General features: G+C 50.0%; 1 protein-coding gene across 1 annotated transcript; it reads right to left on the bottom strand.

Annotated features, from left to right (window-relative positions):
- LOC8086303 (peroxidase 5) lies at positions 12420-15388 on the bottom strand. Its single transcript, XM_002455523.2, has 2 exons — positions 14961-15388; positions 12420-13511 (listed from the first exon to the last, which is right to left on the bottom strand). The coding sequence occupies exons 1-2, from the start codon at positions 15183-15185 to the stop codon at positions 12621-12623; spliced, it is 1116 nt and encodes a 371-aa protein (XP_002455568.1). The 5' UTR covers positions 15186-15388; the 3' UTR covers positions 12420-12620.

The following is a 22148-nucleotide window of genomic DNA, read 5'->3' as shown; positions in this document are numbered from 1 at the left end:
GGCCGGAGGCAGTGCGGCAAACGAGGAGCCCCAGGTGGCCTCTGACGACGATGTGGAGGAGATCCAGGGTCGTCCCCGTGACGGCCGCCAGCACGTCTACGTGTGGCGCCAACACGGGGACCACTTTATTGGACACGAGGAGCTCGCGGAGACGGAAGAGGCCGCGAGGGTGGAACGCGCGGCCAAGCGTCTCGTGGACGAGGTTAAGGTAAGTGGTCCTGTGTGCTGCTCGACAATTATGTGCAGTGCTCCTGTGTTCGACATATGTTCTTCTTTGCAGGGCGCGATGGAAACGGCGAAGTACCGGAAACGGTGCTTGGACCAAATCGAGGGCATTGTGGCCGAGAACAAGGCCTTGTCCACTAAGGTGGACCGGCTGCGGTCAGAAGTCGGTGAGAAGGTGGCCGAGATGGGTGCTCAGGAAGAGCGCCGTCTCGAGCTTACTCGACGTTTAGCCGATCAGTATCGGCAGAGGACAGGTCAGTTGCACACTCCGAGCAGCTGCATATAGCCGTGTAATTAGTTCTGCTGACCAGGAAAGTGTTCTTGTAGACTTGGAGGAAGAGGTTGCGCGCCTCCGACAAGAGAAAGAGCAGCTCGGCCGAGAGCTTGCCGGGGCGCTGGAGGCCGGGCGCCGAGCAGGGGAGGAGCTAGGCCAGAGGAAAAAGGAGTTGTCTGGTAATAACCGTGCCGCCCCCCTTTATTTGGCTGCTCAACGTTCCTTTCTTTGTTCTTAGACTGACCTCTTGCTTGATTTGTAGTGCTCAAGGTGAATACCAAGAAGCACTTAGACGAGCTGGTCAAGGATCGGGACTCCTGGAAGACTAACTGCATTAGGCTTTGGAAAGGAGTAGCCCCGGTCCTGGACTTGATCAGCCCCGAGCTTCCAGAAGACCAGCCCCGCGTGCCGAAGCTGACGCCAGTCGAGAAGGCGCAACGGGCGTGGGATTGGCTCCAGCAGTTCGTGAAGGACGCCGGGGAGTTCGCCGTCGCACATGTCCTCAGCATGGTGTGCGCCCACTACCCCCTGGTCGACTTGTCCAGGCTGGAGAGGGGGTACCCCAAGGAAGTCGGCCCGCAGGAGGCGGACGACCTTCGGGCTGGTCTGCTAGACTTGTCATCGACGGTGATCGGCGACATCAACCTATACGGGACGGCCACTCCCCCCGACCAGCCGGGTTCAGACAGGTCGGCCAGGGAGTTGTCGGGGGCGTCTATTGCCGGAGATGGGCGGTCGACGCCTGCGGTCTCGACCAGCCAGGCGCCGGTGGCCCCGACCCCTTCGTCCGGGCAGCAAGGCCAGGCGGGTGATCAGCCCGAGCAGTAGGCCAGTAGGATAGTCTGTAGGAGTAGACTAGTGACCGCCCGTCAGGGTATTTATTGTAAACTTTGTATGTAAACTTTGTAATAAAGTTTGATTTTGTCATGACCTATTATTTTGAGCGCTGTAAAGTTATCTGAGTGATGTATCACTGTGTTTGATTGATAGTCGTTAAGGATCTCCGTCGCAGAGGATATTGTTGTGCTCGTCGAAAGCTCTGCGTGTAAACAAAGTATAGCGAAAAAGGAAAACTTTTTATTATTGCCAATTATAAGAAACTTACAAGCAAAAGTTACTGGAACTTATGGATAAAAACGGTGCAGTTTGTCTATGTGCCAAGAATTAGGCACGCGTGTTCCGTCTGGATACGCCAATCTGTAGGTTGTAGGACGTGTGACTTCGGCGACCACAAAGGGTCCTTCCCAGGGGGTGGATAGCTTGTGCATTCCTTTCTGGCTTGTTTTCCACCTGAGTACCAGATCGCTGACCACGAAAGAACGATCCTTGACGTTCCTGTTGTGGTACCGTCTGATGGTTGCAAGATACTTTGCTGTTCGAAGACATGAATTTAGACACTTTTCCTCCATGCAGTTAATTTCGAGCTCCCTGGCGCTGTCGGCTGTTGACTGGTCGAAGTTTTCAATTCTTGGAGACCCGAAGGTTATATCAGACGACAGCACTGCCTCGGTGCCGTAAACCATGAAGTAGGGTGACACCCCCGTGTTCCGACTGGCCTGTGTTCAGAGACCGTAGACCACAGCCGGTAACTCTTTCATCCATCGACCAGGTGCCCTGTCGTTCTCGGTGTACAACCTTTTCTTTAGGGCGTCAATGATCATTCCGTTCGCGCGCTCGACTTGGCCGTTTGCTCGTGGGTGAGCTACTGACACGTATTTTATGACTATGCCTCTATCATCGTAGAAGTCCCAAAATGTAGTGCCAGTGAACTGAGTACCCAAGTGAGCGATTATACTGTTGGGGATCCCGAATCTGTGTATGATTTGATTGAGGAACTCCACAGCCTTCTCGGAGGTTGCTTTGACCAGTGGCATGTATTCGATCCACTTTGAGAACTTGTCGATTAATACGAAGATGAACTTGAAGTTGCCAGGGGCCGGTTTAAATGGCCCGATCATGTCGAGTCCCCAGCAGGCAAAAGGCTAGGATGACGGGATAGTTTGAATCTCATGAGCAGGTACGTGGGTCCTTTTGGCGAAGAACTGGCATCCTTCACAATGTCGGACCAGTTTTTCTGCGTCGGTGACCGCGGTTGGCCAGTAAAACCTGCTCTGAAAGCCTTCCCGACCAGCGTTCTGGAGGCAGCATGGTTGCCGCAGGATCCGGCATGTATGTCGTCTAGGAGCTTGATGCCATCGTCTTGGGATATGCATTTGAGCAACACTTCAGAACTTGCATTTTTTCGCATAAGTTTGCCGTCCACCAGTATGTAATTCTTTGATCGTCGAATGAGGCGCTCATTCTCCGTTTTATCCTGAAAGCCTGACCCGTCCGATATATATCTGATGAACGGGGTGCGCCAATCATGGCTATTGGTTGTCGGAGTAGCGTCGTCTATGAGCATTGCCTCAATAGGTTGCTTTTCGACCAGGTCTGTGCCCACACTTGGCTCGTGGATGTCCTGGACGAAAACACCTTGCGGGATCTGGGCCCGAGATGACCCTAACTTTGACAGCGCATCCACTGCCTGGTTTTTATCCCGGACCACGTGGATGTACTCTATCCCATAGAAGTTGGATTCCCATTTGTGGATTTCTTTGCAGTAGAGATCCATCTTCTCATGGGTTGTGTCCCATTCCTTGTTGAGCTGGTTGATAACTAAAGCGGAGTCGCCATAGACGTAGAGGCGTTTGACTCCCAATTCAACGGCTAGTCGTATGCCATGCAGGCATGCTTCGTACTCGGCGATGTTGTTTGATGCCGGAAAAAGGATCCTAAGTACGTAACGTAGTTTGTCCTTGTTAGGCGACACGAAAAGTATCCCGGCGCCGGCGCCGTTGATGTTCAAGGACCCGTCGAAGAACATTGACCAGTGGTCGGAGACGTCGGAAACGGGAGGCTCGTTGAGATCTGTCCACTCTACGATGAAATCGACCAGGGCCTGAGACTTGACTGTGGTACGGCTCTGAAAATCCAGGGAGAATGGGCATAATTCCATTGCCCATTTTACGATTCTGCCGTTGGCGTCTTTATTGCGCAGAATATCCCCAAGAGGAAAACTGGTGGTTACCAAGACCCGATGGCCGTCGAACTAGTGCTTTAGCTTCCTCGACGTTATTAGAATGGCGTATATGAGCTTCTGTATTTGTGGGTATCTAGACTTGGACTCGTTTAAGACTTCGCTTATGAAGTAAACGGGTCTTTGGACCTTGTAGACGTGACCTGGCTCGTCTCGCTCGACCACTATTGCCGTGGAGACCACCCTGTCGGTTGCTGCGATGTAAAGGAGTAGATCTTCATTGGGCAGAGGCGCTGTGAGAACAGGCGGAGAGGTGAGGAAAGTCTTGAGCTGGGTGAACGCAGCGTCAGCTTCCTCTGTCCAGGAGAATTTTTCTGATGCCTTCAAGAGTTTGAAGAAGGGGAGGCCTTTTTCTCCTAGTCTTGAGATGAAGCGGCTGAGAGCGGCCATACATCCGGTGAGCTTCTGAATGTCCCTGACATTCTTGGGTGGTCGCATATCGAGCACTGCTTTGACTTTTGAGGAATTCGGTCGTATGCCATCGCGGCTGACGACGTTGCCGAGTAGTAGGCCAGAAGGGACCCCAAAGATGCACTTTTTGGGGTTAAGTTTCCACTTGTATTTGTTTAGTGCCTTGAAGATTCGGTCTAAGTTGTCGATTAGGGTGCTTGCGTCCCTTGTTTTGATGACGACGTCGTCTACATAAGCCTCGACGAGGTCATCGCGAATCTCGTCGTGGAGGCATTGCTGGATGGCCTGTTGATAGGTGGCTCCGGCGTTTTTGAGTCCGAAGGACATGGTCGTGTAGCAGTATGCGCCGAAAGGAGTAATGAAAGATGTTCTGATCTGATCATCTTCCTTTAGCGAGATCTGGTGATAACCAGAGTAGCAGTCTAGAAAAGAGAGGAGTTCGCATCCGGCTGTTGAGTCGACCACCTCGTCGATGCGAGGGAGACCAAAAGGATCTTTAGGACAGTGTTTATTGAGATCAGTGTAATCAACGCACATTCTCCATTCATTATTCTTTTTGCGTACAAGAACCGGATTGGCGAGCCAATCGGGATGATACACTTCTTTTATAAATCCGGCTGCTAGAAGCCGTGTTATTTCTGTCCTAATAGCCTCCTTTTTGTCATGAGCGAACCGTCACAACTTTTGCTTGATGGGTCTTGCGGTCTTCGAGACATTTAAGGAGTGCTCGATCAGGTTTCGTGGGACGCCGGGCATGTCTGCGGGTTTCCATGCGAAAACGCTTACGTTGTCCCTTAGAAACCTGACGAGCGCGTCTTCCTATTTAGGGTCCAGGTTGGCCCCGATGAGTGCCGTCTTCTCGGGGCTGCCTTCGACCAGCTGTACTTCCTTGTGCTCCTTGGATTTTGAATTCTTCCTGGCGGTCTCCTGCTCGGGTAGTCGGAGCTGGTCGGGAGGTAGCTATGCAGCTTGGGTTGCTGTCTCTGCCATGCAGATTGAAAGATCAATTGCTTCAGTGATCTTGAAACTCTCCTCCTCGCAAGTATATGCGGTGTATACATTGCCTCTGACAGTTAGGACGCCCTTCTCTGTAGGCATTTTGAGGACCAGATATGTGTAATGTGGAACTGCCATGAACTTCGTCAGCGATGGTCGGCCCAGTATGGCGTGGTAGGTTCCGTCGAAGTCGGCGACCACGAAGTTGACGAACTCTGTTCGAAAGTGGTCGGACGTGCCGAATTGGACAGGCAGTGTTATCTGTCCGAGGGGCACTGAACTTTGACCTGGCAAGACTCCCCAGAACTGAGCATCGTAGGGCTTTAGCTGTGCCGGGGTTAGCCTGAGAGCAAGCAAGCTGTTGCGAAAGAGGATGTCAATGGAGCTTCCCCCGTCGACGAGCACGCGCTCGAATCTGACGCTGTCGATGCAAGGATCCAAGATTAGAGGGAAACGTCCTGGCTCCGGGATAGCGGCCCACTGGTCCTTCCTGCTGAAGGAGATTTCCCTGTGTGACCAGGGAGGGAATTTCGGGTCTGCGATCAGGCCATCCGTGCTGTCTATGTTGAGGCAGGCTCTCTTTAAGAGCTTTCTTTCTCGCTTAGATTCGATGGGGACCTTTCCCCCGAAGATGGAGTGGACCACGTCAGTGGGACTGATATACTGGTGTCGTGGGTCTCTGTCCTGGTCCTCGTCCTCATCTTCGTGATCGCGCCCGTCCTGTTTCCCATTTTTCTTGGCGGGGTCGTCTTGAGCAGCCCGCCGTGTGTAGACGTTTTTAGGATGCGACATTCCTCCATCGTGTGGTTGGATTTTGGATGTAGTTGGCATGGTCCCTTCAACGTCTTGTTGTAGTCTTCCTGGTAGTCTCGCCGCGCATTGGGACGCTTGACCGTATTCACCTCGTGGTCGTGGTCGCGAGGGCGCTTGCCTCTGAACTCGTCACGATTGTCACGCCGCCTGTCCCAGCCTTCTCGGTTGTCGGGACGACGATGGTTCCTATTGTCAAAACGACCTCTACTATCATCTCATCGAGGAGGCTGGTCGGGACCTCTCGCATCGTCTCGGATGAGTTTTTCTGCGTCGTCAGCGTCGGCGTAATTTTTAGCCGTGGCGAGGAGCTCGGCCATCGTTGTTGGCCTTTTGCGCAGCAGCTTGTTCCTCAGTGCTTCATTGAAGCGTAGCCCCTTGATGAAAGCAGATATGGCCTCGTCGTGGGAAATCTTTGGGATCTTAAGGCGCATATCCGAGAATCGTCGGATGTAATCGCGCAGAGGCTCGTTTTTTCTGTCCCTTATCCTTTCGAGGTCGTACTTGTTCCCAGGCTGTTCGCATGTGGCGATGAAGTTGTCGATGAAAGCCTAGTGTAGTTCTTCCCAAGAGTCGAAAGAGTCCTCGGGCAGGCCAAGGAGCCACTGGTGACCAGCCTGGTCGAGGACTACTGGGAAGTAGTTGGCCATGACGTGCTCGTCTCCTGCTGCTGATCGGACGGCGATCTCGTAAAGAGTGATCCAGTTTTCTGGGTTTTCCTTGCCGTCGTATTTTTTGAGTTTCTCGAGCTTGAAATTGCGGGGCCATACGACCTGGCGGAGATGTGAAGAGAACTGTCTCAGGCCCGGGGCGCCGTGCGTTGCGTCGTACTCAATACGACGCAGGTTTTCGTGGACTGCTCTCTCCGTGGCGCGCCTGTTGATGCGGTCTCGGGCGTCTTTGGGAGGAATGTTGTATCGAAGATCCCTGTGCTGGTTTACTTCCTGACCATGTCCGCGATTCTGCTCGTGATGGCCTCCAGCATCCCGACCGCCATCGTCACGTCGTGAATCTTTTCGATGATTGTTGGGGGAACGGCTGCGGTGGTGCCTGCTGGGTTGTGGTGAGGTCCGGCTGCGATGAGTCTGGTCGGAGGAGACCTCTGTGTAGGAGATAGCTTGGACTCTTTTGAGCAGGGTGGCTGTCTGTCCCATTGCGGCGATCAGGTGTGCTCGAACACTAGATCGGATGCCCTGGCATTCGGGAGTATTAGGGAGTCAATCTAAGTTGGCCATGGCAACAGCCACGTTGGCGCTTGGTGTTTTGTAGACTGGCTGATCCCCAACCATGTCGGAAGCGTCAGTGAGGTTATGTGGCGGGAGTTGGCGTTCCTCGTCCGCGCGTCGTCGGGCGCGGTCAGCCTTGCGCTGTTCGCGGAGCTGCCTCTGCTCGTCTGTTTCTCCGTCGACGGCCGGCTCGTCGGCGCTGATGTTGAAAACGAGGTCTCCACGCCGAGGTGGAAAGACCGGGAAGCGAGAGAAACCCGGAGGATACGGTGGTAAATCCAGGTCATAGTCCTTGTCCTCGGAGTTTATGACTTCAGTAGGAACGGAACCAGTGCTCGAATTTGTGCTGGAAGTCTGGCCGTCCCGTAGTTCTCGGATCGTCACCATGTTGACGTAGTGATGAGCTGGTCGACCGCTCCACTTTGGCAACCAACCAGCCTTGTTAAAAAGGGATTGGATGTGCCGCGAGTAGAGAGAGGCCGAGTTGTTCAGACCGCAAGGATAACCTTCCTCCGGATCAGCCTCGAGCTTGACGGACCGTCCTGAGGGGGTGGAGGTTATCGTCAGAGACGTTCCCAGCCGTTCGTGTGTGATGACACGAGTTGGCCGGAAAGAGTTGAAAAAATCCGTCGGTGCGACTTGATCAGGCTGGCGCAAGATCCCATCTATTAATCGGGAAGCTTCGAGAAGCTTGAGATCAGCGCGATCAAGTGCTCGGAGAAGATCCGAGCTGTCGATCTTCTTTCCCTTGTAGCGCGGAAGCGGTGGTCGGGTGCTCGGTGCCAGCATCCGTGTGGTCGGAGCCGATGCCGCCGTCATCCCAGATTGGATCTGGGTTCCTTTCGAAACCATGGTCGTGAGACCACCGCCGTGCGTCGTCCACGTGATCTGGCCGACGGTGAACGTGAGGCCTTCAGACACGGCCGCGGAAGCTGGAACGATAACCATCTTGTTCGCCGGAGAAGTTGTACGCACACCCCCTACCTGACGCGCCACTGTCAACGAAAGTTGGTCGGCAGTCTACCTTGGGGTATACCCACGGTAGTAGTTTATCGGTAGACGGTGCGCAAACTACGAACTCGATGGTGACGCAAGACATGGACAAGCTTTTTATCCAGGTTCGGCCGCCGAGTTGGCGTAATACCTACGTCCTGCGTCTGATTGTATTGATTTGTGTTGAGAGAATAATGATGTCCTAGGGGGGGTCCCTTGCCTCTCCTTATATAGTCCGGAGGGTAGGGTTACAGATCTGGAAATTAATCCTAGTCGGTTACAATTGTCATAGATAGTTCGATATCAATTTCTATTCTAACCGACTAGAATCCTGCTTGATCTCCACGCCTTGTTTCCTTGCACGAAACTCCAAGCTGTCGGATCAAGCCTCGAACTTGTCTCGTAATGGGCCAAGCCTCTTGGCCCAAGTCTAGCCGTAAGGGTATAGGGGTTTATACCCCCACAGTATAGTGCTAGATAATATTAAACATTGTTCAGTACTACTCAGTATTTTTTCAACTCGATTTTGGCTTACGCTGTAGAATAATATTCTACACCTAGAGTGTAGAATAGCACTACCGCTTTCTTGCTACAATGGCATAAACTTCGGTTGCTAAAGAGATGGAGGAGGACGAGGTTGAATCGTAAGATAATTGAACAGATGTAATATTATGGTGCTCTTTGGGGTCTACTAAGCAGTACTCCATTCTAGATTACAAGATATTCCGAGAATCTTAGAGAGTAAAAGTCTGACCAAAATTATATGATAAGATAATAACATCAGTTATACCAACTAATTATCATTAGATTCTTTAGTAATTATATTTTTATAGTATATTTATTTGATGTCATAAATTTTTATAATTCTCTCTATGATTTTAGTCAAACTTGAGATGCTTTGACCTGGTGATGGAGGAGGTTGCAGCCTCGCTCCCGGCCTACCAGACAATGGTTGGCCATCAGCTGCGTTCCTTCTCCATATGGTTGAATTTTCTCACTTTAAAATTCAAGTTTTTCAAATGACCTCGGATGGAGAAATAATCAAAACCAAAGTTATAGATCTTAAAGAGTTATAAAATTTTATAGTCTTTTATTTTAATTCGTTTAGGATCCCAAATATTCATTTCAAAACCAGAATAGCATAAAATAGGAAGAACAAATATCCCGAATGGACAAGCATCATACATGTGGTGGTTAGGGGATGAACACAGTAGGTGGTTGGGGGTTTGTAACACCCAAAATTTTGATTACAATTAATAGGAATTAATTTGATTATTTAAGAATTTTTGTGAGCATTTGAATCTAGCAAAATGAATAATTTTGTGCAAATTAAAATTCACCATAAATTAGAAACATGAATTTGCATTCATGCTGGAGCGTATTTATTTTTGTGTTGTTGCCTTTTTGTTTGAATTTATTTGCATTCAAGATTTTTTTATTTGGAAAAGGGTTTGGAAAAGAAATAAAAAAAAGAGAAAAGAAAACCCCAGCCGAACCCCCCTCTCACCCCTCGGCCCAGCAAGCCCGCGCGCGCACTCCCTCCCTCTCCCTCCTTTCTGCGGCTGACGACATGGACCCGCTTGTCAGCGCCCTGTTCTTCTTCCTCGAGTCGGAACCGGGTCGGACTCCGTTGCAGCCGCTTTCAATCCCGGATTGTTCGGGATTTCCTTGCTCTCTTCGCAAACCGAGCGCTATAAAGCGTTTCTCCTCAACCCCGCAACCTCCTTTCACCATCTGTTGCACCCTGGGAACCCTAGCCACCCTCAGCGCGAAGCTCGGGATCTCGCCGAAAGCCGCCGCCGCGAACCGACCTCCTCGCCCTCTCTCGGCTCGAGTAAACCACCTAGGTGGGTTCGCCTCCTCCCCCTCGACCTCCAGGAGTTTTTATTTCTCGATTTGGTGCTCGTAAACGAGAAGTAGGACAACGCCGGCAAGGAGCTCGGCCCCGGCCATGGCGCCGCCGCGCCGGGACGCAAGCAGCCGGCCGGCCACCGCCTGCGCCCCCTCCTGGCTGTTTGGACCGATCAACGGCCTGTATTAAAACTTACCCCTTCGCTGCGCATTTTCATTAAGAGTCCCTAGAAGTTTCGCAAATAGCTCCGCGATCCTTGGCGCCTGGGACAGAGTCCGTTTTCCAACTTTGAAAACGTATTCCTGTCGGCTGAAACCTAAATGCGCTTTCCAGTATTTACAGTTTTGCCATTGAGTTTGTTTAGGCCATAAAATGTTCATTTTAACTCCATTTTTGTCCATCTAAATTACGTTAGATTCGTATTTACGAGCTCTACATGTTAGAACTATTTATTCTCTGTTTTGAAACTTTTTAATTTCCTGGTTCTATTTAATTAATTATTTCTCTATAGGAAATCGTAGAAAATTCATATCTTTTACGTTTTAATTCCGATTTTCGTGAACTTTACGTTTGTGTGATCGTAGCGCTGCGTAGAATATTTTCATAAACCTTTATACTTGTTTTACCACTGTTTGGTGTAATGTTCTAATTATATCTTGTTTGCTTTGTGTATGATTGTCTCCATTGGATTGCGTGTTGTTGATTGATGTTTGGGAATAGACGGTGAGCCGTACGTTGGTGATCAAGACCAAGCTTTTGAAAACCAGCAGGCTCAGGAGAGCTTTGAGCAAGGCAAGTATAACTTGGGATCATCCTTGTTACCTATTCACTTAAGTACACATATATATCATATGCATGCTATCACCTTGTCGATCTTAGCAAAATCATAGATGATTGTTACCTGGATTCCTTGCTACCTACTTGATATGCATTTGTTGTAGATGTGCTAGTGCTTGATATAATCCATGATCTTGTAAGATGATTAATAGCTATGCAATGAACATAAAAGAATGACAAATAACTGTATGAGATCTTGTCTGTAAGTGATCACCGGGACAACAGCGCAACCATGAGGGCTATAATGGCTCTGGCTTTAGCTCAGTATGAAGCCCTTTTCTAGCTTGTTAGAGGTTACCCGAAAGGGCGGAGGGGCTGAACCGTTTTGGGTATAGTGTGGCCTCTGTCTGTATGTGTATAGGCTGCGAGTCATTGTGCCATCGGAAGGGGGGCTCTATATCTGCGCGCAAAGAAAACCTTGCGGCCCTAACATGTTAGACGAACTTTTGAAAGGCTTCATAGTGATCCCTGCCGACCTTCCTTGGTAGTGGGTTAAGAGGCTGATCACCTGAGGCAAAAGGGTAAATCATGACTCATGGGTAAAGATGTACAACCTCTGCAGAGTGTAAAACTGGTATACTAGCCGTGCTCACGGTTATGAGCGGCCTTGGGGGTTCTTGCTGCGCCGACGATGAGCTTATTAAGTTGTTATGTTCATTTGATTATCGTTTATGCTAAGAATTAATTATGCTTACACTTGATCATGTGATTAATGGATTACTTATGCTACCTTGACAATTGCTCATTAATTATGAACATGCTATCCACTATTAAAAGCTAAATGCAGTCAAACCAGTGTCAGCTATTTGAGCCTCATGAACCTCTGGTTATACTTGCTGAGTACGATATGTGCTCACTCTTGCAATTTCCCAACACCTCAGGATATGATAATGAAGATAACTGGAAAGAGGATTACCGCTATGAGTACTAGGTTTGGAGTCAACCAGTCAACAGTGTCCCTGTGTGGAGCTTCCGTTGAGAGCGTCGTTTACTTTATGCTATCATTTTTGTATGAGACTATGTGATATATTATATTTCGCTATGTAATAAACACTGTAATGGTACATTTGAGATTTGTCTACTTATATGTGCGACTGTTTCTGGGGTACATATGAGTCTTTTATGCATCCTATTTGACAGGGTTGAAGTGCCAATGCCCACACAGAGTGCGTGGTTTTCGCGTGGAAAAATTCTGTGATACAGAAACACGAGCGCTAGTTCAATCTTGCATTCTCTGTGTCTCCGATGGTGAAAAGAATCATCGATTACGGTATGGTGTTTAGCATGTTCTCGATTCTCGCAATGGAGCGACTGCAAATCTGATTTTAAGATGTCCCAAACATGCTTAACGTTGTGAACTCTTCATTGTCAACTCTCCTTCATTTTTAAATTATCAGTTGTTTGGCTTTCCGAAGTACCCCTTCCCTTCTAAATTATAAGACGTTTTTACATCTCTAGGTAAATTGTTTTTACTATGTATTCATATATAGTTATATTTAAGTGCATAGCAAAAGATATGTATTTAGAAAAGTCAAAATATATTATCATTTAGAACGGAGGGAATACATAGCTTTTGCTATGCATTTAGATATTCTACGTATGTCTAGATACATGTATGTATAGCAAAAGTTGTGTATATACCTAGAAAAGGAAAAGCGACTTGTAATTTGAAATTAATGGAGAGGTAGTTACACACAGGTAATCCAACATCAGACAAGCAGAAAAAGGAATTGCCCCATGTTTTAAATTTATATGTTCAGAAGATGTTTATTTCATTTCTGCAGGTCAAGAGCAGTAGGTGACATGGTAGAACTCATCATCGCAGTGCTGAAGAACATCGTCACTGGCTATGCAGACAGCAGCAGCAGTAGTAGTGGATCACTAGATCCTCTACAGATAGCTGGTACTACCTACCTGCTAGTTCGCTGCTGATTCCTCCTGAGCAGAGTTGTCGGTTGTCATTTGAAGCTCGAATAATCCAGCGCTGCTGCTGCTGCTGCCGGCGCCGTTGTTGATGACCCTGCAGCTGAGCCTGATCTCCCCCTGCGTGCCCGTGAGCACCTCGATGTTGCCCATCTTGACCATGGACTTGGCGAACTTGCTCTTCCACTTGCTGTCGCTCTTGACGAACTCATCGACGGACTTCTTGAGCGTGGCGTTGGTGAGCAGCGCCTGGTCCGACGTGAAGAGCCCGAGGTTGTTGGTGAGCCCCACGTAGTACTTGTTGTCGAGCACGGCGGGCGTGATGAGGTCCATGTCCGTGGTGGTGTTGGGGGGGAAGAAGCGGGTGGTGTTGGAGGGGCAGATGCTCCTGAGCAGGAAGGCGTAGGCGGAGCTGATGGCCGGGTCGACGTCGCTGCCGTTGCTGAAGCCGTAGAGGCGGTTGGTGAAGGAGGAGCAGTGGGAGCGGCCGACGGTGTGCGCGCCGGAGAGCACCACCATGTCCTCGGCGGTGAGGTTCTTGCGCGTGAAGTTGCCGACGAGCTCGGCGGCGGTGGAGAGCGGCGAGGGGAGGTTGCTGTTGGCGTCCGTGTCCCTCGACACCCGCCCGTCGCGCCGCCCCGCGGGGACCTTGTACGTCAGGTTCTTGCCGCTCCCCGACGCCGACGACGACGACAGCGCGACGCTGTCCCGCGCCGCGAACGCCAGGATGTCGGCGCACGAGACCGTCTTGGGGCACTGCGCCTCGATCGCCGCCTTGGCGGCGTCGATGACCTCGAAGCCACGAAGGCTCGGGTTGTTCGGGGGCGCGTCCTTCTCCGCCGTGTTGTTCGCCGTCGAGTCGATCAGCACCGAGCCGTCGCAGCCCTGCATGCATGATGCGTCATCCCTTACGATGTTGTATTGATGCGTACGCGTGTACGTGTGCGTGTAGATGTAGTGTAATTCATCCGCCGTGGATATTTTATTTTATTTTCTTTCATTCACATGTATGCATGATCTTAATTAATTACTTCGTCATCTCTGTCCATGCTGCTAGTTCTAGCAAGGCAAGAAGATCAACCCCTAATAATTAATTCTAAAAGCATTACTGCAGTATAATATAGTAGTTGGCGATGAACTATTTGGTGTGCATGCATGTGCCATGGTCGTTGGTCCATGGTCCGTGTGCATCCCAACTGGTCGTCCTTCACCGGGATAGTTTGTCCACATCATGTGCCTGTCTTGCCAACTGTGCCCAAGAGGAAGTGCAGTGCTCGCCACAAGTCATCAAGGTCAAGGTCATCTGTCTCTGTATTTGTCCATGCCATACACAAACACTCGACATATGTCTGCCTGGGAGGTTGGGACCAGCAACAAGTACTGTACAGTACACACATCGAGATACATGTGTGCAACAAGTACACTTGTTTAATTTGTTGCCTGTGTTGGGCAGTTGGCAACCACTATTCGACGACGGTACCGAAACAAATTAAAATGTGATTGGGGTTGCTAACTTCATCCATTTAAGATCCACTTCATTACACGTTTTTTTTTCATATTATATCATTGTTTGTCTGAAAGATGTTCAGTCATCTGAATTATGATAGCTACTGTACGTATTCAAGTCACAACCGTAAGGAAAGTACATGCCTAATAGAGCTCATGACGTAGACATGGTGTGCTTCACTAATGAACAGATCAATAACTATTGCCAAGCAAAACCTACTCCCATATGTCTGCTTCTCATGTCTGTATTATGCTAAAACCGATACACCTCCCCCCTCTTTTTTTTTTGGAAGACTGCAAAAATGGTATTGCTGATCTGTTTTGTTCCTTGCTTTCCTAGATGGAGGTAGTCCGTCTAAACTGCACATGACCATAATTAGACAGTACCGTTTGTCCTCATGCATATATGTACGTGTCAGTGTTTACTTCGTTGTTCGAAGAGTGGTTAGACAGGATCGATGTGGATCAGAGACTTGCATTTACTGTACTATGATAACAGTTATACAAATTTTTCTATTACTACTTCTATAAAAAAAATAGCAGTTAGAATTGCATATTAGATTTGTGTCAGTATTCAAAATACAGATACAGTGGAGTATGCATGGTAGCAATCCTTTAATTTCCTGCTGTTAATGGGTTTAGTTTAATTAATAATTGATTATTACGCCTTGCTTCATCTCCCGAAAACATGAATAATAAGCAACCATGTCTGAACTATGCAAAAACAGGTACATGGTGCATAAGCCAAACATTACCGCTGGGCAAACAGACAGTGGAAATGGAAATGCATGCAGAAGCAAAGACGAAGAGGAAGCACGCAGCACGTACCCTGACGAAGCAGTCATGGAAGTGCAGGCGGATGAGGCCGGCGGCGATGCCGCTGTCGTTCTTGAAGGCGGCAGCCACCGCCTGCTGCACCAGGGCCTCCGCCGACGGGCATGACTTGTTGTAGAAGCCGACCTTGAGGCCGGCGGCTATGGCGCTGGCCGGGAGAAGCGCAATAAGGACGACGGCAACCGCGGCGACGAAGAAGTAGCTACGCGCAGCCTCCATTTTTGACAGTCAGGAAGCTTGTTCCAGGAGCTGGTTCTTAGGCTGGGAAATCCTTGCGAAAAACCCTGTCCGTGTTTGTGGATTATATAGCCTAGTACTACACCTGTTATCGTTTTTCCATATGAAATTGAAGGGCAGGTTGGTCAAACAACAATGTGAAAGTGTGCCAGAGTGTGCACTGCACAAGTGGTGCCATTGGGTTGCTCTTTTTTTCTCTCTCTAACACCATGCATGCATGCATGCCACCATTTGTGCTGTGCATGCATGACCCCTAGCTGAGATGCCACACTGCTAGGCCCCATGTGGCTCAAGGCTCAAGCTTCCCTGTTACTACGGTGTGAGTAGGGATGAAAATGAATCGAATACGGATGGAATCATATTTGTTTTTTATATTTCTAGTCGAATTCGGATTGGATAATGTCAAACATATCGGATAAGATAAGATTAGATGTTGACATCATAAATATATGATTTAAGTATTTGGATACGAATACGGTATCGGATATTGAATATTCGGACTCGGATACGGACAGATCTGAATCTCTCTAAACGAATTCGGTCTCGAATACGTTTGGAAAATATCCGTACCGTTTTAATCCTGGGGTACTAAGAGATGTGTTCAGTCACTGTTCTACTGAACAATAAGCAAAAGGATCTGTCGGTCCCCAGGAAGAAAACAATGGAGTGTGGACAAGTTGATAAGGCCGGGAATCCTTGCTGTTTCAGCTTTGGAGCTGTTTATAGTATGGTACTAGCTACTAATCTATACTCTCACTTTCTTTAGAGGTTGATATTATTAAAGGTTTGTTAACGTGACGACTGACGACGACGGAACAGGGGAATCATTGAACATTGAATCAATACGTTGTGTGGACGCACAGTGTGCAAGTGCAAGTGCTCCTAGCCTTTGTTTAGGTTTGGTATTGTCAAAATGACATCTTAATTAAGTACTGAACATCCAAGCATTTCAATTCGTCGTCTCCTTAACATCGGTCTTTTCTTTGCCACTGGAGAACAGAGATGAAGTTTCTCCACTGCTGCATGTTCATGTAATCTGAACGATTCAGAGTTGCTCTGGTCCAAACACATGCATGTGCAAATGGTCAAGCGTTGGTACCTTTGCTATTCCTGATCGCGGTCGAGGGGATCTTTCCGCAAGATTACACTTATTTACATCTACTCGAAGGCATCAACAACTTTGCTTTTTTGTTTTCCTAAAACACCATCCTTTCCCCTTTTCCTTTCAGAAAAGATTTTTGTTCATTCTTAACGCCTGATCTCGACTCCATCAGCATAAACTAAACTAGCTAGGCAGGCATGCTCTTTTGTCAAAAGACCCGACATGCATTGGCTCATTGTTAGCATATTGCAGCACATGCCAAAAGAGCTCAACAGAATGTTCTTTGCTTAAGCATGTGTGCTATCCCGTACTAATACCAAGAAAAGCACCTCTGGCCTCGAGGCCTGGCGCATGGATCTGGTCGATCTGATGGACACTCGCTCTACAATGAACAGAAATTCTGGTCGTTAACTTCACTCCTCTATTTGTATGTGCACACAGCGGGAGAGGTTGGTCATCCAATTCTGAAACTAGGGGCCCAATCCATTTTATACACGTCTACTGTTGACTCCCGAAATTTGCTCAAACAGTGCAGTCTACGTGATTTTGTGAGAGATAATCGTTGAAGTATTAGGCAATTTTATGATTAATTTTAGAGTATAGAGATCATGGCAGCCTCAGATAGCATGTACAAATTTAATATACTAGTTCAATGCAATGTGTGCGTTTTCTCGAGTGCACGTACCAACTAAGCTAAGAGACACATGTGACAATATAACTGACGTTATTCTTTTAACTATATATTTTAAATCTTATATTGTATATTTGATACTCAAAGCAATCTCAAATGAAAAGGTTGTTAACTGTAAAGTTGTTGATCTCATCGAGTATTACAACTTAAATGCTAACTTTGTCTCTATTCAACATTGTTAATCATGTCAGATCTAATCCAAGAACTTATATTCAATATTTGGACTTATAAGCCATATTGAATTTAAAAGTTGTCAACTATAGAGTTTTAGATATATTTAAACTCTACAATATTGATATAAATTCTATCATAATCCAATCTCATATGAAAAAGTTATGATTTTTTTTACAAAACAACTATCCCTAAATGTTGTGCTATCACTACTGGTTGAAGCCACAAACCGATAGTGATACTCTATCATCGTTGGATCCAAAATAACCAACAGTGATGGGATGGGCTGGTAGTGAATGTCTAATTTTGTAGTAGTGAGCAGACATATTGTAACGGTAGTGTCGGCGTCTAGACTCGTGGTCTAGGCACAAACAAGTATAAGATTGCGTGACTACCTAAACTTGGATGGTGATGCAAGTGGAACACAGGGAATTTATATTGGTTCGGGCCAAGAATGCCCTACGTCCAGTGAGATCGAGGAGTCTGTATAACCTTGCACCCAAAGGTGCTTGTAGTAGGGGGGTACAAGCAGGTTGCGAGAGAGGGCTAAGTCCTAAGTCTCGACTTTATGGTGGACAGAGTGCTGGTGGCTATTCTGCGAGTGAGTGTGGTGACCGTGTGTGTGTTTGAACCTTCTCCACCTCCCCTCAGTTGTGAGCCCTGGCTCCCCTTTTATAGCCTCAAGGGGAGACAGGTATTTACATGAGTAGATTTCCTTTGTTAAATGGTGAAGCCACAGTCCCGACCCTGTGGAAGCTGGTCCATCTCGTCCTTGAGGGATGGCTGACAGCATGGCTTCTCCTGCAGAGGGTTACCGAGCCCTGTAGGAGTCATGGGGGTCGGATCGGTGATACTGCTGATCGTCCTGTTAAAAGTGGGAGAAGACAGCAAACAGTGACGCTGGTTAACCTTCCCCATTCCTCTTTTACTGTGAGGCAGTACACCACAGTAAAAGAGGTAAGGTTGCATAGTGAAAGAGGTAAGGCCACAGTGACCAGGGTGGTTGGAATAGTTGCCGCCATGCCCTGCCGTGATACGGAAGTTACTGCGCCTGTCACGTCGTGAGTACGGGCGTCGTGCGTCAGAAGCCTTGCCTTGATCTGGACAAGCGTCATTTGACGCCCGAGCCCTGGAGGGGTCGGGCGAGACGGAACTTGCGCCCGAGGCCGGGAGGGGTCGGGCGAGGCAGTGTCTGCGTCCGAGCCTCTGGGGGGTCGGGCGAGACGGTATCTGCGTCCGAGCCTCTGGGGGTCGGGCGAGACGGAACTTACGTCCGAGGCCAAGGGGATCGGACGAGACGGTGTCTGCGTCCGAGGCCCAGGGTGTCGGGCGAGTTGTGGTTTGGCCCTGAGGCTCGGGAGTTAGATGATCTGGGGCCCGTGTTTTGGCAATTGTGGATGATTTGCTTTGTTCTTTGCGTTTTGTATCGCTTCTGATCTGGGCATCCCTTTTTATGGTACCCAACAGGTAGATCAAATCACATCTCACGTACCTTTCGTCTGTAGATGGATCTGCCATCCACGAAACTAATGGTGACGGACATTATACCACAACCCATCTTTAGTGTTGCATGGGAGTCATTAAAAATGCCAATTTAAAGTCTGAAGGTCAGACATTGAAGAATTCTAACATATGATCAGTCACTATATCTGTCGGCGTCTAGACTCGTGGTCTAGGCACTAACAAGTATAAGTCTGCGTGACTACCCAAGCTTGGATGGTGATGCAAGTGAGACACAGAGGGTTTATACTGGTTCGGGCCAAGAATGCCCTACGTCCAGTGTGGTTGTGGATTCTGTATAACCTTACACCCAAAGGTGCTTGTAGTAGGGGGTACAAGCTAGTTGCGAGAGAGGGCTAAGTCCCAGGTCTCGGCTTAGTGGTGGACAGAGTGATGATCGCTGCTCTGTGAAAGAGTGTGGCGGTAGTGTGTGTGTGATCCTTCTGAACTTGTCTTTAGTTGTGAACCCTGGCTCCCCTTTTATAGCCTCAAGGGAAGACAGGTATTTACATGAGTAGATTTCTTCTGTTGAATGGTGAAACCACAGTCCCGACCCTGTTGAAGCTGGTCCATCTCGTCCTTGAGGGATGGTTGACAGCATGGCTGCTCCTATAGAGGGTTACCGAGCCCTGTAGGGGTTATGGGGGTCGGAACGTCGGCACTGCTGCACATCCTGTCAATAGTGGGAAAAGACCTCAAATTGTGGTGCTGATTAACCTCTCCCATTCCCTTTCTACTGTGCGGCAGTACGCCACAGTGAAAGAGGTAAGGTCACACAGTGAAAGAGGTGAGGCTGCAGTGCCCAGGGTGGTTGGAACAGTCGGCACCCTGCCCTGCTATGGTATGGGAGTCATCGCGCTTGTCACTTCGCGGGCACGGGCGCCGTATGGTGGAAGTCTTGTTGACCTGGTGGATCGGGATCCGGCGCCCGAGCCCAGAAGGGGTCGGGCGAGACGGAACCTGCGTTCGAGACCCTGAGGGGTCGGGCGAGTCGGAACTCGCGTCCGAGGCCCTGCGGGGCCGGGCGAGTCGAAATTCGTGCCCGAGGCCCTGCGGGGTCGGGCGAGTCGGAACTCGCGTCCGAGGCCCTACGGGGTCGGGTGAGTCGGAACTCGTGTCCGAGGCCCTGCGGGGTCGGGCGAGTCGGAACTCGTGTCCGAGGCCCTGGGGGGTCAAATGAGCTGGGGGGCGTGCCCCGGTGATTTCGTATGCTTTGTTTTTTGCGTTTTTTATTGCTCTGATTTGGGTATCCCTTTTTATGGTACCCAACAGTAGCCCCCAAGCTTCTGAAGGGGTGAGGTCACCTCTTCAGAGGTTCTTTCCCACGAGACTATTTGTTGACTGGGAGCTTTTTTACTTTTCTACGGAGGGTGCGCGCGAGCGCACCCGCCGGGTGTAGCCCCCGAGCCTTTTGGAGGAATGGTGTTATTCCTTCAAAGGCTTTTACCCCTGTCAGCTATAGCCCGGAGTATTTTTAGGGATAGGTTGCGTGTTCTTTACACGTAGCGCCTGTTCCCATGGTGCAAGGAAGCCCCCGAGCCATTTCCCCGTAAGGGTCGATCAGGTTCTTTCTCGTCTTGTGATTACGCCCCTCATTCTTCCTTTCGCTCGGAGGAGGGGTGGGTCGTGCCGTACTACCCTCGATGGGCGAGTAGCGACGTTTCCCGAGAGCTGCAGGCGGGTAGATCCAAGCGGATGTCCGAGCCCCATTCGATAGAGGTCGGCTAGTGGCCCTATGGGCACATCTCAAAAAGTACCCGAGGACAGTCACGGTGGATGTCGGAACCGTTCGTTAGGTTCCAAGGGCTCGATGCCTCCCTCGATGGGATCCCACTCATGTGACACCCGCATGGGTCTCGGATATGGCTTGTAAAGATGCGCCGACTCCCTATGGGGCTCGGACCCTGGCCTCTATTGTGCTCATCTTCAGTCATCCCTCGCTCAGTCATCCTGAGGCGACTGTTCAAACCTGTGTTGCAGGTCAGTCTCGCAACCTCTGGAACGTAGGTGGCCATGGCCTGGGGATTTTGGGCCTCGAAAGGCTTTTTTTTGAAACTTGCTCTGTGGCGTTGGGGCGGGCGAGACGGAATTTGTACCCGACGGGAAACCGCCTTGCGACTTTGCTTGGGGTCTTGATGGGGTCGGGCGAGACAGAAAGCCGCGCCCGACGGAGACCCTGCTGCGACGCCAGGTCAGCGGGGGGTCGGGCGCCGCGTCCCCTGGAAGGAACCGCCCTGACATAACTTTTCAGGGCACTTCTTTTGAGGTGCGGCGCGTGGTAACTCGAAACGGCCATGCCGTCTCGTCCTGGCTGGATGGGACGTCTCGCCTGCGAAATAAATGCGCGCGTGCGGCGGGCGTGAGAATCGGAGGGAGTTGGCGCTTCGAGTTTTTCACCTGGTGGGGAGTGGGCGATGGTTGTTCTCCTTGCCACTTGGCCTTCTGCGCGGGCGTCGTGGTCCTTCTATAAAAGCGGCCGCTGGGGACTTGGTTTCTTTTCTCTCGCTCCTGCGCGAATAAGCCTTTGCCTCCTGCCTTTTCTCCTGCCCCCATCTTCTCCGTTTCCGCCGCGCAGACACTCTTCTTCCCCCGTAGCCATGGCCGGCGTTGAGGCGTGGCCACCCTGCAATGTGACCAAGTCTGCGCTGGAGGCGCGTGTGAAGGCCGGGATTCTCCGTCCTCTTAAGGACGTCGAGTTCCCGGAGTGGATCGTTCCTTCGGTGAACGACAGGAAGCCAAACCCGCCACCGGGCTATGTGGTTTGCTTCCTGTCGTTCTTAGACCGAGGGTTCGGGATTCCGGCCAGTCGTCTGATCAGGGCGATCCTCCACTACTATGAGGTGGAGCTGCACAACCTGAATCCCAACTCGGTGATGCAGGCCGCCGTCTTCGCCACGGTTTGCGAGGGATTCCTGGGGGTTCCTGTCAATTGGAACCTCTGGCTTCACCTTTTCAAGGCGGAGATGTCGGCCCGTTATGTGGGGAAGGAGAAGTTCCCCCTACGGGCCGGCGGCTGCACGTTGCAGCTTCGTCAGCAGCGGGCCGGGTTGTACATCTGGAGCTCGATGCCCTCATCAAATCGGGGTTGGCAGAGCGCGTGGTTCTACCTCCGGAATGACGGTGTTCTCCTGCCGAAGTTCACCGGGAAGATGGTGACGGAGGCCTCCCAGAAGTGGGCGTGGGGTGCTCCGTCAGAGGAGCAGAAGAAGCTCGCCCCGCTTCTTGCGGGGCTTCAGAAGCTGCGGGATGCCCGAGTTACCGCGGCCACGGTGGCAATACCGTTCCACAAGAGGAGCCTGCTTCCGCTGGCGCAGCGTCGGGTGCTCATGTTCGAGATGACTCGGGACGTCCCCTGGGCTGGGACGAAGATGTTAGCCGAGCCGATATCGGCATCGGACATCACCGCCCGGGTGGAGAAGACGACGCACCCGGAGATGAAGAATTCCCGGGTGGTGCCGATGCGCTCTGAAAAGGGCTACAT

Source organism: Sorghum bicolor, chromosome 3, assembly GCF_000003195.3.
Source record: "Sorghum bicolor cultivar BTx623 chromosome 3, Sorghum_bicolor_NCBIv3, whole genome shotgun sequence".
Lineage (NCBI taxonomy): Eukaryota > Viridiplantae > Streptophyta > Magnoliopsida > Poales > Poaceae > Sorghum > Sorghum bicolor.
This window is presented reverse-complemented; position numbering and strand designations above follow the sequence as displayed.

Excerpts from the sequence above, each read along its gene's own strand:
- LOC8086303 (XM_002455523.2), bottom strand. The coding sequence starts at position 15,185 with ATGGAGGCTGCGCGTAGCTACTTCTTCGTCGCCGCGGTTGCCGTCGTC. Across the intron at positions 13,512-14,960 it reads TCCATGACTGCTTCGTCAGG|GGCTGCGACGGCTCGGTGCT; the intron begins GTACGTGCTGCG and ends TCATGCATGCAG.